This window comes from Ruditapes philippinarum, unplaced genomic scaffold, assembly GCF_026571515.1.
Source record: "Ruditapes philippinarum isolate M1 unplaced genomic scaffold, ASM2657151v2 ctg1113_1_1_1_1, whole genome shotgun sequence".
In the NCBI taxonomy this organism is placed as follows: domain Eukaryota; kingdom Metazoa; phylum Mollusca; class Bivalvia; order Venerida; family Veneridae; genus Ruditapes; species Ruditapes philippinarum.
Genome location: NW_026852241.1, coordinates 22,733 through 44,514, shown reverse-complemented (window position 1 = coordinate 44,514; position 21,782 = coordinate 22,733). Strand labels below are relative to the sequence as shown.

At 33.9% G+C, this 21,782-nt stretch overlaps 1 protein-coding gene and 2 long non-coding RNA genes across 3 annotated transcripts; 2 read left to right on the top strand and 1 right to left on the bottom strand.

Annotated features, from left to right (window-relative positions):
* The first annotated feature begins 1,287 nt into the window (after window positions 1-1,287).
* On the top strand, window positions 1,288-2,149 carry LOC132753746 (uncharacterized). Its single transcript, XR_009629008.1, has 2 exons — window positions 1,288-1,497; window positions 2,028-2,149. It is a non-coding gene; the product is annotated as an uncharacterized LOC132753746 (long non-coding RNA).
* Window positions 2,150-4,610: 2,461 nt separating this feature from the next.
* LOC132753788 (uncharacterized) lies at window positions 4,611-5,379 on the top strand. Its single transcript, XR_009629017.1, has 2 exons — window positions 4,611-4,754; window positions 5,258-5,379. It is a non-coding gene; the product is annotated as an uncharacterized LOC132753788 (long non-coding RNA).
* Window positions 5,380-10,789: 5,410 nt separating this feature from the next.
* Window positions 10,790-21,205, bottom strand: LOC132753778 (MAP3K12-binding inhibitory protein 1-like). The gene is made up of 7 exons (XM_060744306.1): window positions 20,891-21,205; window positions 20,577-20,673; window positions 19,597-19,668; window positions 18,264-18,419; window positions 16,252-16,346; window positions 14,359-14,421; window positions 10,790-12,333 (listed from the first exon to the last, which is right to left on the bottom strand). Exons 1-7 carry the CDS (start codon window positions 21,092-21,094, stop codon window positions 12,259-12,261), a joined length of 762 nt encoding a protein of 253 aa, XP_060600289.1. The 5' UTR covers window positions 21,095-21,205; the 3' UTR covers window positions 10,790-12,258.
* Between the last annotated feature and the right edge of the window lie 577 nt (window positions 21,206-21,782).

Genomic DNA, 21,782 nt, shown 5'->3' with positions numbered 1-21,782 from the left:
AACTTATTTGATTGAAATAAATTGTCTGTCTTTCATGTATTTTGAATCAAATACTTATTTCTCGTAACAAAGTCCTAGTTAATGGACTTTCTCATTTAAAATTCTGCTTGCTTGAAAATGATTTACATGTTTTATAGAAAGTGTATTGTTTTGTAACAATATAATTCATATTAGATAAACAACTGCGTGGCAAGTCACACATTGGTGTTTTACTTTGCGAAAACCGGTGCCGGTTGTGATCATCAGAACAAAAGTATCCAATTCAATTTTCCATAATTTCCGTTGCGTCCATGGGTTTTGATAATAATGTTTGAAGGAATTTGAAAAAAAAATTTTTTTATTGATTTTCAGAATTGGAAATTTAATATTTGTTGTGCTTTTGAACGTTAAAATAATAAATTAATCTTTGATCTTGTATTCTAAGTAAGGTAGCGTATATTGAAAGAATAATATTACAGCAACTATTTATTCTATGTAGATTTGGCGTATTAAACCGATGTTATTTTCTCTCGAAAGGTATTTACGTCAACGTGGCTCTCAATAAGAGTGTAAATATGTCCTCCATGGCCACTGCTTTACAATCTGGCGACAAAGCTGTAGATGGAAAGGACTTAATCAATGGACTAAATTCTCCATGTGCCCGGACGCAAGTAGGATATAAAAACTGGCTTTACGTGGACCTTGGAGAATGGTATAACATAGAAAGTTTAATAGTATACGGATCTAAGGATTTTTCCGGCGGTAAGAAACACGCATTTAGCTTTGATTTCCTTCAGAAGGAAAAAGTGAACACAAGAAACAATACTCATGTTAACAATGTATAAATGTTCATAGCAGACGGTGGCTGTATTTAAATTGATCAACATACGGAAGAACTCCAAGCTCATGGTATTTAATAACATGGGGACCTGAACTTTAAAAGTATCCAAGCTCATTCTATTCAATTATAACCTAGCGAAGAATTCTAAAAAACTGCCAACCCAACTGGTAAACGTGTCTTTGGGCCAAGCTTGGGCGGGGGCTGCTGCCCTGAAGCCCGAGCCTGAATCCGCCACTGTTTAATAACATAGGGGAGATGAACTCTAAAATATCCAAGCTCATTCTATTTAATTATAATATAGCGAAGCATTCTAAAATATCCACGCTCATTTTATTTAATATTAACATTTAATAATCACTCTAAAATATAAAAATACTCAAACACGTTCCATCTAATGATAACATAGGCGTCTCAGTCCATTTGAATGGTAAACATATTTTGATTCTTTTCTTATTTTTCAGGCTCTCGAAATAGATATATATCAATCTCTGTTGGTCCGTCATTGGACGATATGACAGAAATTGCAAGCTATTTAACCTTCAGAGGAATAAATCACATTTTTAGAAGCACCGTTAGAACAAGATTCATTAAATTTTCCCAACAACATTATGAGGATTACCTAGAAGTTTGTGAAGTGTACGCCTATAGCTATACACAGCTATAAAGTGTTTCTTAGTGTACGTTGTTTCTTTTCTTACATTTTAATTATTTAATTTACTTTTATGGATTTAATATAAATGAGAACAATTGCATTATAACATACTTGTAATAAAGTTAATAAACGAACCTGCAACTGTAGAAAATAAAAAAAGTATTAAAACACATGTCAGTTACATCTTGGTACATTGTAAATGGTTGTACAATAGCTTGAGGGTAGCATGCTAGCTTATAGTAAAATGATCTTCATGAAATATATTTCCGCCATTATTAATACATTACGATTATAATGTTGAAAATAAGTCCTCATCTGTTTGCTGGGAAGCTTCTTTCCCTATTTTGATGATCATCAAATAATTACTCATATCTAACCCCGACACGTGAACTGTCGATGATGTTCTATAAAATCTAATATTGTGTTCAATATTGTATAAAAATCCATACTGCACATTAACATACATATTGTTATATACTATATTATCAAATAACCTTATTAAGTTTCTTTTACACTACATGTATTTGTCAATTATTTCATGATTTATTTTTCCAGATTGAAGATAAGAAAAACACAACTACAAAGTTGCGAAACCTACATTCAGAATGAATCAAATAATATGTTTGATAAACATGATTATTGTTTTCGGCAAATAAAATGTTTCAGTAAAATGTCAACATGTATTTTCATTATTCCCTTCCATATGTCTTAACTGATGCAACTGTTAGTATATATATTGTATACCAAATTGGGCTATTTTGCTATATATTAAGATGACATTCCAGACCAATAATGTTATCATTACTGCATACAATGTTTCCTGGTCTTTTTCTGGAAAGGAAAAATGTTATATATGTATACAATTATTATGGTAGTTTTGGGGAAAAACTTTTTGCCCCTTTTCAGTCAAACTTGATTTTACATATGTTTTACCAATACCCAGTACATACCATGTATTGGTAATGTAAAAACTCATTATTGATGCTGCATTGGAGGATTCGAAGGCGAGATATTGTCAATTATTTCAAGCATTCGAATGCGAAATATTGTCAATTATTTCAAGCATTTCCTAAATACATGACTATATATTTGTGGTATAAGTTTCCAATTTGGAAACAATGTTATTAAATCCCTTTCCAACTAACAAACTGTGTGATAATGTCGAATACCCGTACCCATTTGAAACCACGTTTGCATTTGGAGTTAAAAGTATTAAAGTTATAAGTATGCCGAGGATTCCGTAGATTTAGTTTTTAGATATAATAACGACTCTGTTATTCTTATCCCAATGCAATAGTCATGCATATGATTATATATAGTTATTTCTTACTATCCACTTGTCATAGTTTGTCACTTGGTTTTCGAACTCAAAGTGACCAATGTGAAAAAAGTGGGACTTTTTGTCATATACACAATTTCAAATCCAAAGGGAAATCTGTATCACTGATTTTGTACCCTTGTAGTTTACTTAAAATAACCAAATTACGTATAAATTTGATACATGTATTTGTGATCCATGTTCCTTGTCGCCATATTTGTATTCCTATATGTTTTGCCACGTGGGTCTCAGACATTCTGGTTGAATAATGAATAAACTTGTACACTTGTATCTTTTGATGATATTTTATTTCATGGACGCCTAAAACTACAATGTATACGAGAGAGAGTAATAAAGAATCCCTAATGAACGCACAAAACGACAAAATTGAAAATGTTGCAGGCTCGGTTTGATTGAGCCTGTTCATGGACGGTAATAGAAAGTGCAAGTTACCGCGTTCACGCCCCCTAGCACCGGCTTAAGCAGTATTCAACATTTAATATGAAATGGTAAAATTTAGAATTTTGAAACATCCGCACACGTGTTCATACGGCGGTTATCATGGAACCTCCAATGTGACACGTTAGTGCCATTCAATGAAAAGCGGCGTATTGTTACCAAGTAAACTACTGCGTGTGCCATAAAGTAGAAAAAAAAATGGAACTAAACAAAATTGAATTTTGAAAGGGGAACAGAGGTTATGAAGCCTGCATATCACAGATAAGACGTGAAAAGACATGGTTAATAAAAATGTGTAACAAAGTTACACATCATGTACATGAAGGATTTGAAAAAAATGAGGTATGGATCTGGACTTTCAGTGCAAAATTTTGATTAATGCTAGATTTGCACATGCCAGTAACAATAAATTCATTAAAGACGTGTATACTTGTTATCACTATCTCAAAGCCACAAAATGTGACAAATACAAATCAGGATATGGTATGTTACATGGTATATTTCAAGTCCAGTCATCAATCAAGGTATGTGGGCAATTCACCAATGACATTTTATTTGCTTGGGCCTGACTTGGCATCATACCCTGTAAGAGACTATTTAGGCTTTGACTTCCAATTGTGACCTTGACCTAAGAGGTAGGGGTCAAGGTGTTGCACATGACATGTTGTCTTATTATCATTAACATTTGTGCCAAGTTATTTTAAAATCCCTAGATTGATTATATTCTGCACACAAAAAATACATAGAACAGACAATGTTAAGCTCTGGCACTCAAGTGTGACCTTGACATTAAAGGTAGGAGTCAGGCTGTTCTATATGACACATGGTCCTGTTATTGATAGGCGTCTAGCTATTGCTATGACACATCGTCTCATTTTTGTGAACATTTGTGCAAAATAATTTCAAAATCCCTTGACCTATGAAAGTTATAGACCGGACACAAAATATACCCTGCAACAGACTTTATTTATCTTTGAATTTATCAATTGTGACCTTGACCTTTAAGGTAGGGTCCGGTTTGGGCATGGTACATCATCTGATTATTGTTAACATTTTCAAAATCCCTTTATGGATAAGAAAGTTAAGGACCGGACACTACATATACCATCAAATAGACAATGTTGACTTTTAATCACCAAGTGTGACCTTGAGCTTTGAGGTAGGGGTCCGGTTGTTGCGCATGACACTTCATCTTATTATAAGAAACATTTGTGCCAAGTTATTTTAAATTCCTTTGATGAATGACATAGTTATGGACCAGACACAAAAATGTGACGGACGGACAGAAGGACTGCAAACATTTGGGGTTTATGTGCTTTTTCTTTAATCTTTATGTGACATTTTTCCTAATAAATTGTTAATCTTGGTAGGAATGAATAGCGTTCCTAGAAGCAACGTTAGGACAAGATTCATTAAATTTTCCCAACAAAGTTTTTTTTCGGGTTACATAGAAGTTTGTGAAGTGAAAGCCTTTAGCTATACACTGCGATAAAGTGTTTCTTAGTGTACGTTGTTTCTTTTCTTACATTTTAATTATCTAATTTACTTTCATGGATTTAATATAAATGAGAACAATTGCATAATAACATACTTGTAATAAAGTTAATAAACGAACCTGCAACTGTAGAAAATAAAAAAGTATTAAAACACATGTCAGTTACATGTTGCTACATTGTAAATGGTTGTACAATAGCTTGAGGGTAGCATGCTAGCTTATAGTAAAATGATCTTCATGAAATATATTTCTGCCATTATTAATACATTACGATTATAATGTTGCAAATAAAAGTCCTCAATTGTTTACTGGTGAAGCTTCTTTAAAATAATCCCTGACACGAGAACTGTTGATGATGTTCTATAAAATCTAATATTGTGTTCAATATTGTATAAAAATCCATACAACACATTAACATACATATTGTTATATACTATATTATCAAATAACCTTATTAAGTTTCTTTTACACTACATGTATAAATGTCAATTATTTCATGATTTTATTTTCCAGATTGAAGATATGAAAAACACAACTACAAAGTTGCGAAACCTACATTGAGAATGAATCAAATAATATGTTTGATAAACATGATTATTGTTGTCGGCAAATAAAATGTTTCACTAAAATTTCAACATGTATTTTCATTATTCCCTTCCATATGTCTTAATTGATGCAACTGTTAGTATACATATTGTATACCAAATTGGGCTATTTTGCTATATATTAAGATGACATTCCAGACCAATAATGTTATCATTACTGCATACAATGTTTCCTGCTCTTTTTCTGGAAAGGAAAAATGTTATATATGTATACAATTATTATGGTAGTTTTGGGGAAAAACTTTTTGCCCCTTTTCAGTCAAACTTGATTTTACATATGTTTTACCAATACCCAGTACATACCATGTATTGGTAATGTAAAAACTCATTATTGATGCTGCATTGGAGGATTCGAAGGCGAGACATTGTCAATTATTTCAAGCATTCGAATGCGAAATATTGTCAATTATTTCAAGCATTTTAATTACATGACTATAGATTTGTGGTATAAGTTTCCAATTTGGAAACAATGTTATTAAATCCCTTTCCAACTAACAAACTGTGTGATAATGTCGAATACCCGTACCCATTTGAAACCATATTTGAATGTGGAATTAAAAAGAATTAAAGTTATAAGTATGTTGACCTGTAGATTTAGTTTTTAAAAATATAATAACGTCTCTGTTATTCTTATCCCAGTGAAAGAGTCATGCATATGGTTATATATAGTTATTTCTTACTATCCACTTGTCATAGTTTGTCACTTGGTTTTCGAACTCAAAGTGACCAATGTGGAAAATAGTGGGACTTTTTGTCATGTACACAATTTCAAATCCAAAGGGAAATCTGTATCACTAATTTTGTACCCTTGTATTTTACTTAAAATAACCAAATTACGTATAAATTTGATACATGTATTTATGATGCATGTACCTTGTCGCAATATTTGTATTCATATATGTTTTGCCACGTGGGTCTCCGACATTCTGGTTGAATAATGAATAAACTTGTACACTTGTATCTTTTGATGATATTTTATTTCATGGACGCCTAAAACTACAATGTATACGAGAGAGAGTAATAAAGAATCCCTAATGAACGCACAAAACGACAAAATTTAAAATGTTGCAGGCCCGGATTGATTGAGCCTGTTCGTGGACGGTAATGGAAAGTGAAAATTACCGTTCACGCCCTCTAGCACCGGCTTAAGCAGTATTCAACATTTAATATGAAATAGTAAAATTTGGAATTTTGAAACATCCGCACATGCGTTCATACGGCGGTTATCATGGAACCATCAATGTGACACGTTAGTGCCATTCAATGAAAAGCGGCGTATTGTTACCAAGTAAAATAATGCGTGTGCCCTAAACGAGAAAACAATGGAACTAAACAAAAATGAATTTTGAAAGGGGATCAGAGGTTATGAAGTTTGCATATCACAGATAAGACGTCAAAACAAATATTTAACAAAGTAACCAACGTCCCTGCATAAGGGAAGTTTGACATCATGTACACGAAGCACAATTTTGTGCTATTTGAAAAAAATGAGGTATGGATTTGAACTACCAGTGTAAAATGTTGATCAATGCTAGATTTGCACATGCCAGTTACAATAATAACATTTATGCTCTTATTCGATGCTCTCAAACGAGCATAAATGATTTATTATCCTGCAACATACACCTGCATTCAAGCAGCTTTAAAGAAAAACATAACATAAAACAAAGTTAGAGGGCATGCCGTTAAGCCTACCCGTTTATTTGTCAAAAATTTACAGGAATCAAAAGAAACAACTCCATTGATCAATACTTGAAGAAAAACTGCATGTGTACTTCTAAAATTTTCGTGCTCTGCTCTCCGATCCAACCAAACAAACCTAATGAAAATCGATTTCTAAGAAATACTATCTTTAATCAATCGCAGGTAGAAATAAGAAATATAATATATATTTGTTATTGAAAAAGCTAAAGTCAGAAATGCTGCGAGCGGGCTACCCAGCCCTACTCCGTCTTGGGAGAGGGAGGTAGGGAGCTCCAAAGCTCTAGATCAGCGGCTGCTTCAATCGCCTATCTGACATATCCCCAATTTTGAGTCTAATGAAAAACCATTAATTATATGAAATGCATTAAGTTCAGATTAAATCAAAACATGACATTGATATCTTCCCTTTTTTTAAAATTTTTTACACCCATGTTAAAACGAAGACGAAGAATCTGAAAAAGATAAAACAAGATATCAAAAATCTGTTTAAGGCAATGTTAAATCCCTAAATTTATTCATGATATTTCGTAATATATGAAAATTATATTTAAAGAAATTTCACAAATGGACGGCGTGAACGTAATGCCTCGAATGCCTATATCTTATCAACTTACACATAAAATTACCGCCAAAACTATTACCATTAAAAACACGAGGAATTACCATATATGGAAATAACTACATTAAAGACATATACAAAAGCTGTCACAGGAGACAGCGAAGCTCGACTAATAAAATACTGGACGCAGTAAGGAGGACAAAACTATGAAAGAAAAATCAATTATGTATAATTATGTATTAAGTTATAGTAAAAAATAACATTTGTTAACATAAATTCCAAGATCAAGGGGAATAATTCTAGAAATAGTCACGCTAGAGTTATGAACCTTGTCACACAACATGTGTGTAATGATAAGAAATATATATTTGAAGTTTGAAGTAGATACCTTAAAAAGTAAAGAAGTTATAATATTTCTTAAAGAAAATCCTAAGTTCAAAGAGAGATAAATCTGTAAATATTGCTTCAAGAGTTATGAACATTGTCACATAAAATGTAATTGATGATAAGGAATAAGTATTTGAAGTTTGACGTAGATACCTTTAGAACTAAAAAAGCTATATTAAAAAATAACATTTTTCTAGTAAAAAAAAATCTAAGTTTATGGGGAGATAATTCTTGCAATATAGGTGCTAGAGTTATGAACCTGGTCCCATAAGATGTGGTTGATGATAAGGTACATATATATTTGAAGAATGAGGTTGATCCTTAAAAAAAAAGAAGTAACAGTAAACAAAGTATTTTTTAAGGAAAATTCTAAGTTCAAGGGGAGATAAATCTGAAAATATTGGTGCTAGAGTTATGAACCTTGTCACATAAGATGGGGATGATGATAAGGAACACATATTTGAAGTGTGAGGTTGATCCCTTAAGAAATAAAGAAGTTACAGTAAAAAATAGTATTTTTTTAAGGAAAATTCTAAGTTCAAGGGGACATAAATCTGAAAATATTGATGCTAGAGTTATGATCCTTGTCACATAATATGGGGATGATGATAAGGTACATATATTTGAAGTATTTGGTTGATCCCTTAAGAAATAAAGAAGTTACAGTAAAAATAGTTTTTTTAAGGAAAATTCTAAGTTCAAGGGGAGATAAATCTGAAAATATTGGTGCTAGAGTTATGAACCTTGTCACATAAGATGTGGTTGATGATAAGGAACATATATTTGAAGTTTGAAGTTGATCCCTTAAGAAATGACAAAGTTATAGTGAAAAATATTTTACTGCACCAAAACTTTAATCTGAAATCTGGATGCGGACGCCGACGCCGGGGCGAGTAGGACAGCTGTCCATATACTTCGTATAGTCGAGCTAAAAATGACATAACTACTGTGTATGTGTCAACAGAAATACATGTGTATACTTGTTATAACTATCTCAAAGCCACAAAATGTGACAAATACACAATAAGGATATGGTATGTTACATGGTATATTTCGTGTCCAGTCATCAATCAAGGTATATGGGCAATTCACAAATGACATTTTATTTGCATGGACCTGACTTGGCATCATACCCTGCAAAAGACTATTTAAGCTTTGACCCCCAATTGTGGCCTTGACCTTTGAGGTAGGGGTCTAGGTGTTGCGCATGACAGGTTGTCTAATTATCATTTACATTTGTGCTAAGTTATTTTAAAATCCCTTGATTGATGAAAAAATTATTTTCTGCACACAAAAAATACTTAGAACAGACAATGTTAAGCTCAGGCACTCAAGTGTGACCTTGACATTAAAGGTAGCAGTCAGGTTGTTCTATATGACACATGGTTCTGTTATTGAGAACATTTGTGCCAAGTGTTTTTAAAATCCCTTGAACAATAAAAAAATTATGGAATGCACACAAAATATACCCTATTAAAGACCATGTCAAGCTTTGACCTCTTAAGTGTGGCCTTGACCTTGGAGATAGGGGTCCGGGTATTGGGCATGACACTGTCTTATTATTGTAAACATTTATGCCAAGTATATTCCAAATCCCATGATAGATGAGAAAGTTATGCATTTGAAGCAAAATATACCCTATAACAGACAATGTTAATCTTCAAACTCCAACTGTAACCTTGAAATTCAAGGTAGGCAACTTGTTTTTGCACATGGCACACTGTCTTAATATTGTCAACATTTGTGCCAAATAATTTTAAATCCCTTGACCAATGAAAAAGTAATGGGTCAGAAACAAAATATACCCTGTAATAGACTATGTCAATATTTGACCTCAAACATGTGACTTTCACTTTGGGATAGGCGTCTGGCTATTGTGTATGACACATTGTCTCATTATTGTGAACATTTGTGCAAAATAATTTCAAAATCCCTTGACCTATGCAAATTATAGACACAAAATATACCCTGCAACAGACTTTATTTATCTTTGAACTTATCAACTGTGACCTTGACCTTTAAGGTAGGGGTCCGGTTTCGGGCATGGCACATCATCTCATAATTGTAAACATTTGTGCCAAGTATTTTCAAAATCCCTTCATGGATAAGAAAGTTACGAACCAGACACGACATATACACCAGCTTGTTTATGGGATTTCCTTCTTTTTTAACTTAAATTATGGACGGAATTGATAGCTCATAGACCATTGAATGTTCGCCCCGACAGATGGATGAGCGGACACACAGGCGAAGTCTATTTCTATATCCCCCATTTTCTTCGAAAAGGTGAGGAAAAAAAGCATTAAGTCCAATACTGCAGCAAGTCCAAGGAGCGAAGCAAGTCTAAGAAGCGTAGCTAGTCCAATAGTGCAGCAAGTCCAATAGTGCAGCAAGTCTTATACTGCAGCAAGTCTTATACTGCAGCAAGTCTAAGTAGCGCAGCTATTCCAACAGTGCAGCAAGTCTAATAGTGCAGCAAGTCTAAGGTGTGCAGCAAGTCTTATACTGCAGCAAGTCTTATACTGCAGCAAGTCTAAGTAGCGCAGCTATTCCAACAGTGCAGCAAGTCCAATAGTGCAGCAAGTCTTATACTGCAGCAAGTCCAAGTAGCGCAGCCATTCCAACAGTGCAGCAAGTCCAATAGTGCAGCTATTCCAACAGTGCAGCAAGTCCAATAGTGCAGCAAACCCAAGGAGTGCAGCAAGTCCAAGGAGTGCAGCAATTCTTAACTTATAATCACAAGTACCACTCGGAATATCAATAAAATCTCATAAGTGAAACAAAAACGTGAGCCATAATGCATTAATTATTTCGAAATACATTCTTATTCTTCTTCTTCGAGAGAGATTTTACAATAAATGTTTGATAAATATTGCATTCTCCACACAGAGGATTTTCTGGCATAGAAATAACTAACAAAAGGGAAGTGTGAGTAGATGTAAAGTTATATAACAATCTTTTCTAAACTCGATAAGCAAGTGTTGTTGGTCGTAGGATTGCTATAACAGAGATGTAGATAGAGTAGATATAATTCATTTGTTACATATAATAATTTTCTATACTAGATGATAAAATACTCTGATAATGCAATAATTTATTACTTTAAGTCTTTGTTAATGTTTTGGTATGAATGTGGGATCTGTTTATCTGCAGACAAATACTGTATATTATCTATAATTTACATAGAGACATGTAACAGCGCATCAATATCTTAGGAAATCTACAATATATTATAGAAATGTTAGAAACCAGAGAATTGTTCAACATTAAGTCAATATCTCAGGCAATCTATCATATAACACATGTTTGCAATTCTGCAATATTCCGTACCTCTATAAAATGTATATGATCCACGTCACGACAAAACCAACATATTGCGTTTGCGACCAGCATGGATCCAGATCAGCCTGCGCATCCGCGCAGTCTGATCAGAATCCATGCTGTTCGCTTACCAACCCTATTACAAGTAGAGAACCTGATAGTGAACAGCATGGATCCTGATCAGACTGCGCGGATGCGCAGGCTGATCTGGATCCATGCTGGTCGCAAATGCACTATGTTGGTTGTGTTGTGACGTGGCTCATATAGGACATTTCAGATGAAAGGGAGTAGTAAGCAACTGTCTTAAAAGTGAATGACAGAAACAACATGTTATCTAAAGAATTTTGGATGTTCTAGGTTTAGAAATATCATACACGTATTTATATGCAGTTACATATTATAAGTGATTAAAACAAAATAACATCTGTTTTCCAATGTGTTCAATTTGTGTGAAGACAAAAAATCGAAGTTGAAACACTGTCAATATAACATCATATCATTCATCTTAGATACCAATTTGACTGACGCCAGATTCCTCTGCCACATAATGGAAAATATTTGCCAACATGGCAACAACAAGTTGCCTCCCTTGCAGAACAAAAAATATTTGTCAACATGGCAACAACAAGTTGCCTCCCTTGCAGGATGGAAAGTATTTCTCTTCATGGCAACAACAAGTTGCCTCCCTTGCAGAACGGAAAGTATTTCACTACATGGCAACAACAAGTTGCCTCTCTTGCAGAACGGAAAGTATTTCTCAACAGGGCAACAACAAGTTGGCTCCCTTGCAGAACAGAAAATATTTCTCAATATAGTAACACTATTTATTTCCCTAGCAGAATTGTAAATATTCCTCCGCTTGATAACAGCAAGTTGCCCCTCTTTCATTATGATAGGAGTGTTCTGTTTTTCTGCACTTCAAGTATATAATTATACTGTCATCTCTGACTGTACTGTTGTAATGTTTCTTTTAAGGCTTGAATTCTCATATCAATCTCAGACAAACTGAGGTCCTGAAATATAAAATCTTGATAGGTAGATGGAATATACAATGTATATAAATCTTAGTACATGTATTTGTTATACATGTTATAATAAACTAAATAGGTCTTCCTCCAATAATAAAACTGGACAAGGCAGTCTGAAGGACAGCTAAATCCCCTTCCGCAGGGGACATGAATGTGTACTTCTTGACCTTTAACAGACCATGACCTTGATGTTGTGCCATGTAATGATGTATATGTATATCATAAGCACATAGTCTCATGATAATAATTATTTGTAAATCCGTGAAGACAAAGAAATAAAGAAGTTACAAATAAAAGACAAACATTGAAAGTGAAACAATAAGATAATTTGGACAATTTTGATGCTAGAGTTAAGAACCTTGTCATATTATTATTGAATATCATATGGGAGTGGATGTGAAACTTAAATTTTAAGGTTTAAAGCAAATCCTTTAAAAACTAAACAAGAGGGCTATGATGGCCCTAGATCGCTCCCCTGACCCATCAACCGCAACCAAGCAATGCCTTAGACAAGCATCCTGGCCAAGTTTGATGACAATTGAGTCAAAAATGTGACCTCTAGTGTGTTAAAAAGGTTTTTCCATATTTGGGCAGTGTAACCTAGTTTTTGACCGGATACTACCCATATTCAAACTTGACCTAGAAGTCATCAAAACAACCTTCCTGACTGATTTCCAGGAAATTTGGATCAAAACTGCAGCCAACTGCAGAATAATTCTGGAAATATTCATGCTAGAGTTATGAATCTTGTCACATATAATGTGTAATTAGTAACAAATATAAGACTTTCAAGTAGATACTTCAGAAATAAATAAGTTATAGTAACAAGAGCGATCAGTGATCACATGTGTCGCCTCATGATGGCCAATTTCATGTTGGGACAAGTTTTGTGACAGACGGACAGACAGACGGACAGTGCACAACTAGACTTGGTACTGATCATTCTTGTAAAGTTTGGATGAAATTGCACCAGTAGTTTATGAGGAGTATTCCAGACAAGCTTTTGTGTATCTGGCAACATACAGAAAAAAACACTTTTTTATCAAAGGGCCATAACTCGGCCAAAAATCATTCAACCGGAAAACCCGTGCAATATGCACAAGGACTTGAGCTACAGATCAATCCTGTAAACTTTCTTTGGGACAAGTTTTGTGACAGACGGACAGACAGACGGACAGTGCACAACTAGACTTGGTACTGATCATTCTTGTAAAGTTTGGATAAAATTGCACCAGTAGTTTATGAGGAGTAGTCCGGACAAGCTTTGTGTATCTGGCAACACACAGAAAAAAACACCTTTTTATCAAAGGGCCATAACTCGGCCAAAAATCATTCAACCGGAAAACCCGTGCAATATGCGCAAGGACTTGAGCTACAGATCAATCCTGTAAACTTTCATTGAAATTGCATTAGTGGTATAAGAGAAGTAGTCCGGACAAACTTTAAAAATAAAAATTATTAAAGGGCCATTACTCTGACAAAAATCATTGAACTGGAAAATGCTGACAATATGCACAACTAGACTTGGTACTGATCATTACTGTAAAGTTTGGATGAAATTGCACCAGTAGTTTATGAGGAGTAGTCCGGACAAGTTTTGTGACGGACCAACAGACGGACGTTCCAATATTTTGGGTTTAGGGGCTATTTTCTTTGTTATTTTCTTTGTTTTCTTAAGGGCTACTAGCCCCTAAACCCTTTGATCACGGAATGAACCTATTGTTCTCTTTTGTTCTGTTTACTGTTATATAGCCCCTTAACCCAAAATGTTTGCTCGGACAGACAGACAGACGACGGAGAAGTGATCCCTATATGTCGCCACTTCTCCGTAGAGGCGACACAAAAATACCATTTTTAAAAATAAATTCTAAGTTAAAGGGGGATGATTCTGAAGAAAGAAAATGTGTGCTAGAGTTATGAATCTTTTCACACATCATTCGGGTGATGATAACAAACATTTTTTTGAAGTTTTACGTTAATCTCTTTAGAAATAAGATAGTAAATACATACCTGGTTTATATGGGTTCTGCTGTCTGGTATTGAAGCCTGTCTGGATCTCTTTACTGGAGGTGCCTATAATAAATTCATACACATTTTTGTACATAAATTCAACACTTATTTTGCAAATCTAGTCTATTAATACAGTACACTTAACACTAACTAACAAATGTGTCTGCATTATAGACAAATAAGCCGCGTCACGACAAAACCAACATAATGGGTTTGCGACCAGCATGGATCCAGACTAGCCTGTGCATCCCCGCAGTCTGATCAGGATCCATGCTGTTCGCTTACCAACTCTATTACAAGTAGAGAAACTGATAGCGAACAGCATGGATCCTGATCAGACTGCGCGGATGCGGTGGCTGGTCTGGATCCATGCTGGTGGCAAACACACTATGTTGGTTTTGTCATGACGCGGCTCAATTATTGACAAAAAGTTATGAAATTGCAGCTAAATCAGATCATGACCAGCCTTTATTGTTAACATATTTAATATATAAACTCTAGGTTCTGCAGTATCTTACAATAAGAATTTTAATTTGCAAATCAACATGTTTTTCAGTCAAGTGAAGTAAAAACTGTTACAGTAGATAAGGAGAAGATGTTGTTTAAACTAGAACTCTGCGAGTCAGATGTGTCACCTTCTGCACAGTATATCGGTCACTTAGGCATTTTCTTCTAAATAAACACTGCTCTTACAATGTACATGTACCTTTAACTTTCGTGGCATCTGAACTGATTGTAACAATGTTACATCAGGATTAATAAAACTGTTATATTATCAAAAATAAAAATACCATGGAAAAGTTTTACTCTGACAGATCATATTGAGGACTCTGTGATGGATTCTAAAACACTGCACTTCAATGAAAAAAGCTTACATACCAAATTTGGAACAATCAAACTAAAAGTGACCAATATGTTCTGGACAAGCCTATTAAGTAAGTAAATTAGCAAAGGGCAAGAACTCAAAATTCATGAAGTGCAAAGTACAAGTTCTTGTGCACTGCACTTCTCCTCAATGAGATCTATCAGCCTGTGACGTTTCAAGTCAATAGCTTTTAAAGTGTAGGAGACTTAGCACGGACAAAAATATAAAGTATTATTAGAAACAAAGAGCAATAACTCTAAAATCATGAAGTACAGAGTATCGGTTTTTATGCACTGCACTCCTTATCAATAACATCAATCACCCTATGAAGTTTCAAGTCCATAGCTTTTATAATTATTAATTAATTAAGTATAAAAATTAACATAGTGCAATAACACAAAAAATAGGAAATGCAGAGTACCAGTTCTTATGCACTGCACTTTTTCCGAATGAGATCTATCATCATATGAAGTTTCAAGTCAATAGCTTTTGAAGTGTAAGAGAGTTGACCCACACAAAATAAAGTATGAAAATAAACAAAGGCAATAACTAAAAAAAATTGTTAAGTGCAGAGTAACGATTCTTTAGGCGCTGCACTACAGGTCATTATAAGAAGCATACATACCAAGTTTGAAGTCTATCAGACTTATAGTGACTGAGTTATGCTCAGGGCAAGCTTAAGGGAACGCCGCCAATGCTGACACCGACAACGACGCTGCCGACAATTATATGTCCCCTTTTTTCCCCTTTCATTGGTTCCAAAGACACAGAACAGACACAACATTTTGAAACTCACACATAATGAATAAGTATGACCTTGAACTAAGGAAGGTCAAATCTGTGCTCTGCACATCGTCTCATTATTGTTAACATTTCTGCCAAGTAGTTTCATTTTCCTTCCATTGGTTCAAAAGATACATTCAGATACCACATTGCTAAGATGGATTGGCAGACAACCAGGTGCACAACAAACAATATACGCCAAAACTTATTCAGGCATATAAAAAACAGTTCATAATAATGATTACCCCTGATGTAAAATACTCTGGTGACAAACTTTCCAGGAACAAAATTCTCTCCTCCAGATTTTTAAGTCTACTGTATACATCCGACTTAGAGGATCCTGTAAAAATTGCAAGAAAACTTTGATTGTGCAAAAAATAATTATGTTACCATAGATATTAACAAATCATTGTATCATAGTTTGGGGACCTTTCTGTTGAAAAAGTGTCAGAGTTAAATCGTATACATATACATGCACAGTGCGGTAACTGGAGTGCAGGTATCAGTTACCCGCACTCCAGATAATGCCAGTTGATTGGTTCATTTTTGCTGGGGTTTACATATTGTGACGGCAGAGAAAGGGAAAGGGGCAGAAATGTCATATTCAAATGCTCGTTCATTGGTTCATTTTTTCTGGGGTTTCGTATTATGACATCAGGGAACGTGCTGTCATGTTTGACTATGATACAAAAGAGAAAGAACACCAAAACACGAGGCAATCTGATTTATACTCGGGTGTTTCGGTGCTCTTTCTATTACTAAATATATAAATATCACAACTGTAATCTGTTCCTTTTCAAACTTTAGAGACAAGTTTGTCATTTAATAGGGTAAAAACTATAAAAATTTTGAAAATTGTTAAAAAATACTGTTGGATCATTATTAATCGTGGGGCACAAATTTTCATGGTTTTCGTGGGTAGGCCAATCCACGAATTTAAGATCCAACGAAATTTTATCGCAACAAATACTTCTTGCCATGTTTCTATTCTATACTTTACAAACATTCATAGGCGCTTTTCTGCGTATTTTTGTGTAATGAATGCCCAGAGGCAAGGATTAAATCTATTGACAAGAGCTGTGTGATACTTAAAGATATGTACATGCGGTTAGTAAAATGCGAGGCGATTAAGTGTAAGATTACTTTGCATTAGGTTATTTATTTTATTTTGTTTACAAGAAATTGAAAATCCACGAATTTAAGAAACCATGAAAATGCCCGTTTTGATAAAACCACGAATGCCCACGAATATAAGTGAATTCGCAGAACACAACATTATTACATGTAGATCATATACACAATGCTCAATAAGTAAATTAAAGAAAATTTAATTTGTCATAGCTAATTTTAAACCATGATCTCACCATATGTCCTTAATTAATTTACCAATATGACATATTATTACGGTAATAATTTCTGTAAACAAGTAAGTATTACTAGGATTAGACAATGTTTGACCATACTGCACCCTAAGAATGACAATGACAAACCAATCTTGTTCTTGCAATAATCATGTGCTTCACTGAGGGAAAAATTTCTGCCAAGATATGAGCAATGAGAATTGTTTTGTTAGGTTTAAAGTCACTCATACATTGTGTGGTATAGTAGCTTTTCAGCTTTACCGGTGGAAGAAGACCTTGCATCCTGCTTCTTGCATAATGTAAGGCACAAGCAATTGAACCACCAACTTTCACTCAAGTACCAGGAAAGTTTACTAATGTAGGGCAAAACCCCACAGGTCAAAACCCCACACCTCAAAATTTTATAGAGTGGGCAAAACACCATCCAGAACAGATTCAAACACACACAGAGTGGCAAGTAATTTGAAGTCAGCAATCTTAATGTGAACAACTTGGCCACCAATGTCCCTCCTATATCAAAATTACTTAATGCTTAAGTAAGATATAGCACTGATATAGCACTGATTATTAACTACATTGTATATTTATTATTTAATTCATTAATGCATATAATAAACATTTGTACTTGCTATTTTATTGTAGTTTCTAAATATTGTTTACTATCAGCATATATAAACAATTTCTACAGTTTAATAAAAGAACAACCAATCATAATTAGATTTAGTCCTAACGCAACATCAACAACGCATAATAATAACTCATACAAAATTTTATTATTACCACAATATCTCAGACACTGCTGAGTTTTGTAGCTAAACAACTCTGCAGCTCATGCAAACAAGAAAATAAAACATGATTTCAGAAACCTTATTTACACTACAGACCAAAATTATCACCTGTTAATTTAAGGTGTTTCTCCATGTTTGCCAGTCTTTCTTCAATCCCATCCATCATATTTGTTGCTGGTTTATGTTCACTGTTGTCAGGTCTCTCATTTACTCTTTGACCGAGTGCACGAGTCTGTGGACCATACATGTTCACAACACGACTTACTGTAAACACAATATATGACATGAAATATTATTAATGGTTCATGTTTTGTGCTTGTTCGACATATCAGTGTGTCTATGATATGATATGGGTAATGTCTCTATGATATGATATGGGTAGTGTGTCTATGATATGATATGGGCAGTGTATCTATGATATGATATGGGTAGTGTGTCTATGATATGATATGGGTAGTGTGTCTATGATATGATATGATATGGGTAGTGTGTCTATGATATGATATGGGTAGTGTGTCTATGATATGATATGGGCAGTGTGTCTATGATATGATATGTGTAGTGTGTCTAAGATATGATATGGGTAGTGTGTCTATGATATGATATGGGCAGTGTGTCTATGATATGATATGGGTAGTGTGTCTATGATATGATATGGGTAGTGTGTCTATGATATGATATGGGCAGTGTGTCTATGTTAAGATATGGGTAGTGTGTCTATGATATGATATGTGAAGCGTGTCTATGATATGATATGGGTAGTGTGTCTATGATATGTGTAGTGTATCTATGTGTCTATGATATGATATGGGTAGTGTGTCTATGATATGATATGGGCAGTGTGTCTATGATATGTTATGGGTAGTGTGTCTATGATATGATATGGGTAGTGTGTCTATGATATGATATGGGCAGTGTGTCTATGTTAAGATAAAGTTTCAAAGTTTCAAAGTTTCAAAGTTTTATTCATATCAAACCAGAAGGTCAACGACCCAATTGTGGCAAAATGCTCAGTACAAATTACAAATATGGCAATTTACATACTAGCATATAAGACCTGCATAAATAATATTAACGAACATATTTCCGTATCAGTGTACGTAACAGTAAACAAAACTTATTTAGCAAAAGGTATGGGTAGTGTGTCTATGATATGATATGTGTAGTGTATCTATGTGTCTATGATATGATATGGGTAATGTGTCTATGTGTCTTTTATATGGGTAGTGATATGGGCAGTGTGTCTATGATATGATATGAGTAATGTGTCTATGATATGATATGGTATTGTGTCTATGATATGATATGAGTAATGTGTCTATAAGTATGACATGCAGTATCTGTGCAGTCTGACCAAGCTCTATAATATTTGTACCCCGATATTTTTATTTCTACATGTATATTGAATTAAATTTAAAGATTTTCTTAATATATAAAGTACCTTTGATGTGACTTTTTCCTCCAGCTCTGGGTACAAATACAGCCGCAGTTCTAGCACACTGGTTCTCCAAGTCTATACAAAACAATGTTACAATAATTCAATAGAATAAACACTAATTCCTTTCACTTAAAAAACAACAACACAACACCTACTATTTCAGAATTCGCGATTCATAAACTTTTATGTTCTCTTCTGTAACACTATAAAATGACATGTGCTCTTTTTCTGCCCTTAAAAATTTTACTAAATTTTGATGACTTAATTATCTGTTAAAGGCAGTACATTTCTGGTAAAATAATTATAAAAATAGGCATGTGATGAATGATATTTAGTTTTATATGGTGTTATTCTTCACAAACAAAATATGAAAATTTGAGAAACATAAAAGAAATTGTATCACAAGCTGAGTTAATACAGGTCTAAGTCTAAGCGTGTAGCAAATTCATGAAGAACGTTTATAGTTTTAACCAATGCTCAGGTTATCATTTATGAGGTACTTCAGTGTAGTATGCATAACCTATACCTTAATAGTCGCACAATTTTGGTCACTATGACTGCGCAGAAGTTTCTCTTCGGGAAAAACAACATCCTTATGATGATTTGTATCCACAAGATTTTTAGGAATACAGTATGCCTTAGATCTAGGAATTTGAACTTGGACATTAAAGTTTATGAGAAGATGATAAAGTCAGTTTCCTATACAAGTCAATTTTATGTAATAAATGGAATGCAATCTGTCTTTCTGCAGTGCAAACTACTAAACATATAGTTTAGCAAGAGGTGATTTGTTTGCTATATCCGAATATACAAGAATGGCATTATCCAAGGAAAGAAAATAGTAAGTAGTAAATTGTCTGGTGTGAGAAAATATGGTCGTAAATTGTCCAGTCAAATGAAAAGTAGTCAAATTCAATTAGAGGGTAACTGTTAGGGAGGGGAAATAGTCTTGGGTTTAATTTCTTAATCATAGTGTAACATACCTTGAAATCCTGGATGTACACCACAGAATTCTTGACAATTATTTTCATCAAGTTCTCTCTGTTTCTGTTCTATCAAGGCCCCTATTCTCCTGTTTATCTGTTCAATTAGAAGATATCACAAATATTTAAATATAGCATGAAGTATAAGAGTTATACAATGACTTGTCAAAACTTAGAAATTATAAAATCAAAAATAATAAAACAATATTAATAATAATTCTTTCATTAAATAAGCATTAAAAAAATATTTTTCAAGTTTTTTTTGTAAAAGTTTAATCAGAATGTGATTAAGGCTGATGGTCAAGTTTACATACTTCTTCATTTGATGCAACAATCTGTATAAGATGTTGCTCTTCTTGTTGTTTAACCTGACTTCTTTCAGAATTGTCTATCTCAGTATGTTGGGCTCCCACAGGCTCCATGTGTGTGTGGTCTACCTCTATTTGTTCAGTTCTTCTCTTGTCTGTTTCAGCAGAAATATCAACATTAACTTGTGTGTCATCTCCTTCTGGATCCATTATGTAGGTTCCATATATAGAGCTTTACTTTGTCTTTTTCTCCTGTTTTTGTACTTTTTAAGTAATAATGATGCTTGCATTAAATAAATAGATATAAAAAATACAAATTCATGGCTATAAAGCATGATACTATGATTTTTATAATATAATTACAAAATACAATTATAAATCCACTTTTATACAATTTGTAAATAGGACAGTCAAAGTAAAACTGATTGCTACTAGGGGAGAGAGTGTACATGTAGCTCAACTGGTAGAGAGATCTGAGATTAGCATATCTGTCCATCAGTCTGTCATGAGTTGTCAATCCTACTCCTCAAAAACTACTGGTGAAACTTCATCCAAACTACACTGGAATATTATTAGTACCATTAAGCTGTGTATTGCAGTATATTGTCAGCATTTTCCAGTTCAATGAGTTTTGTCAGAGTTATGTCCCTTTAATTATTTTTTAAAGTTTGTATGGACTACTCTGATACTATTAATTCAAACTTTACAGGATTAATCGGTACCTCAAGTTCTAGCCAAAATTTAGCAGATTTTCTGGCTGAAATTTTTTTGGCTGAGTTATAACCTTTGAATGAAAAAAACCTAATTTAGGCCATTAATGATTTTTGTATCACCTGCAACCCAGTAGCTACTGCCACTTAGACATACATGTATACTGGGATCACTTCTCCAAGTGCTG

Coding starts and splice junctions, on each gene's coding strand:
- LOC132753778 (XM_060744306.1), bottom strand. CDS start 21,094: ATGGATCCAGAAGGAGATGACACACAAGTTAATGTTGATATTTCTGCT. Junction 20,674..20,890: donor TTGTTGCATCAAATGAAGAA/GTATGTAAACTT, acceptor CTAATTGAACAG/ATAAACAGGAGAATAGGGGC. Junction 19,669..20,576: donor TGTACATCCAGGATTTCAAG/GTATGTTACACT, acceptor TGTTTTGTATAG/ACTTGGAGAACCAGTGTGCT.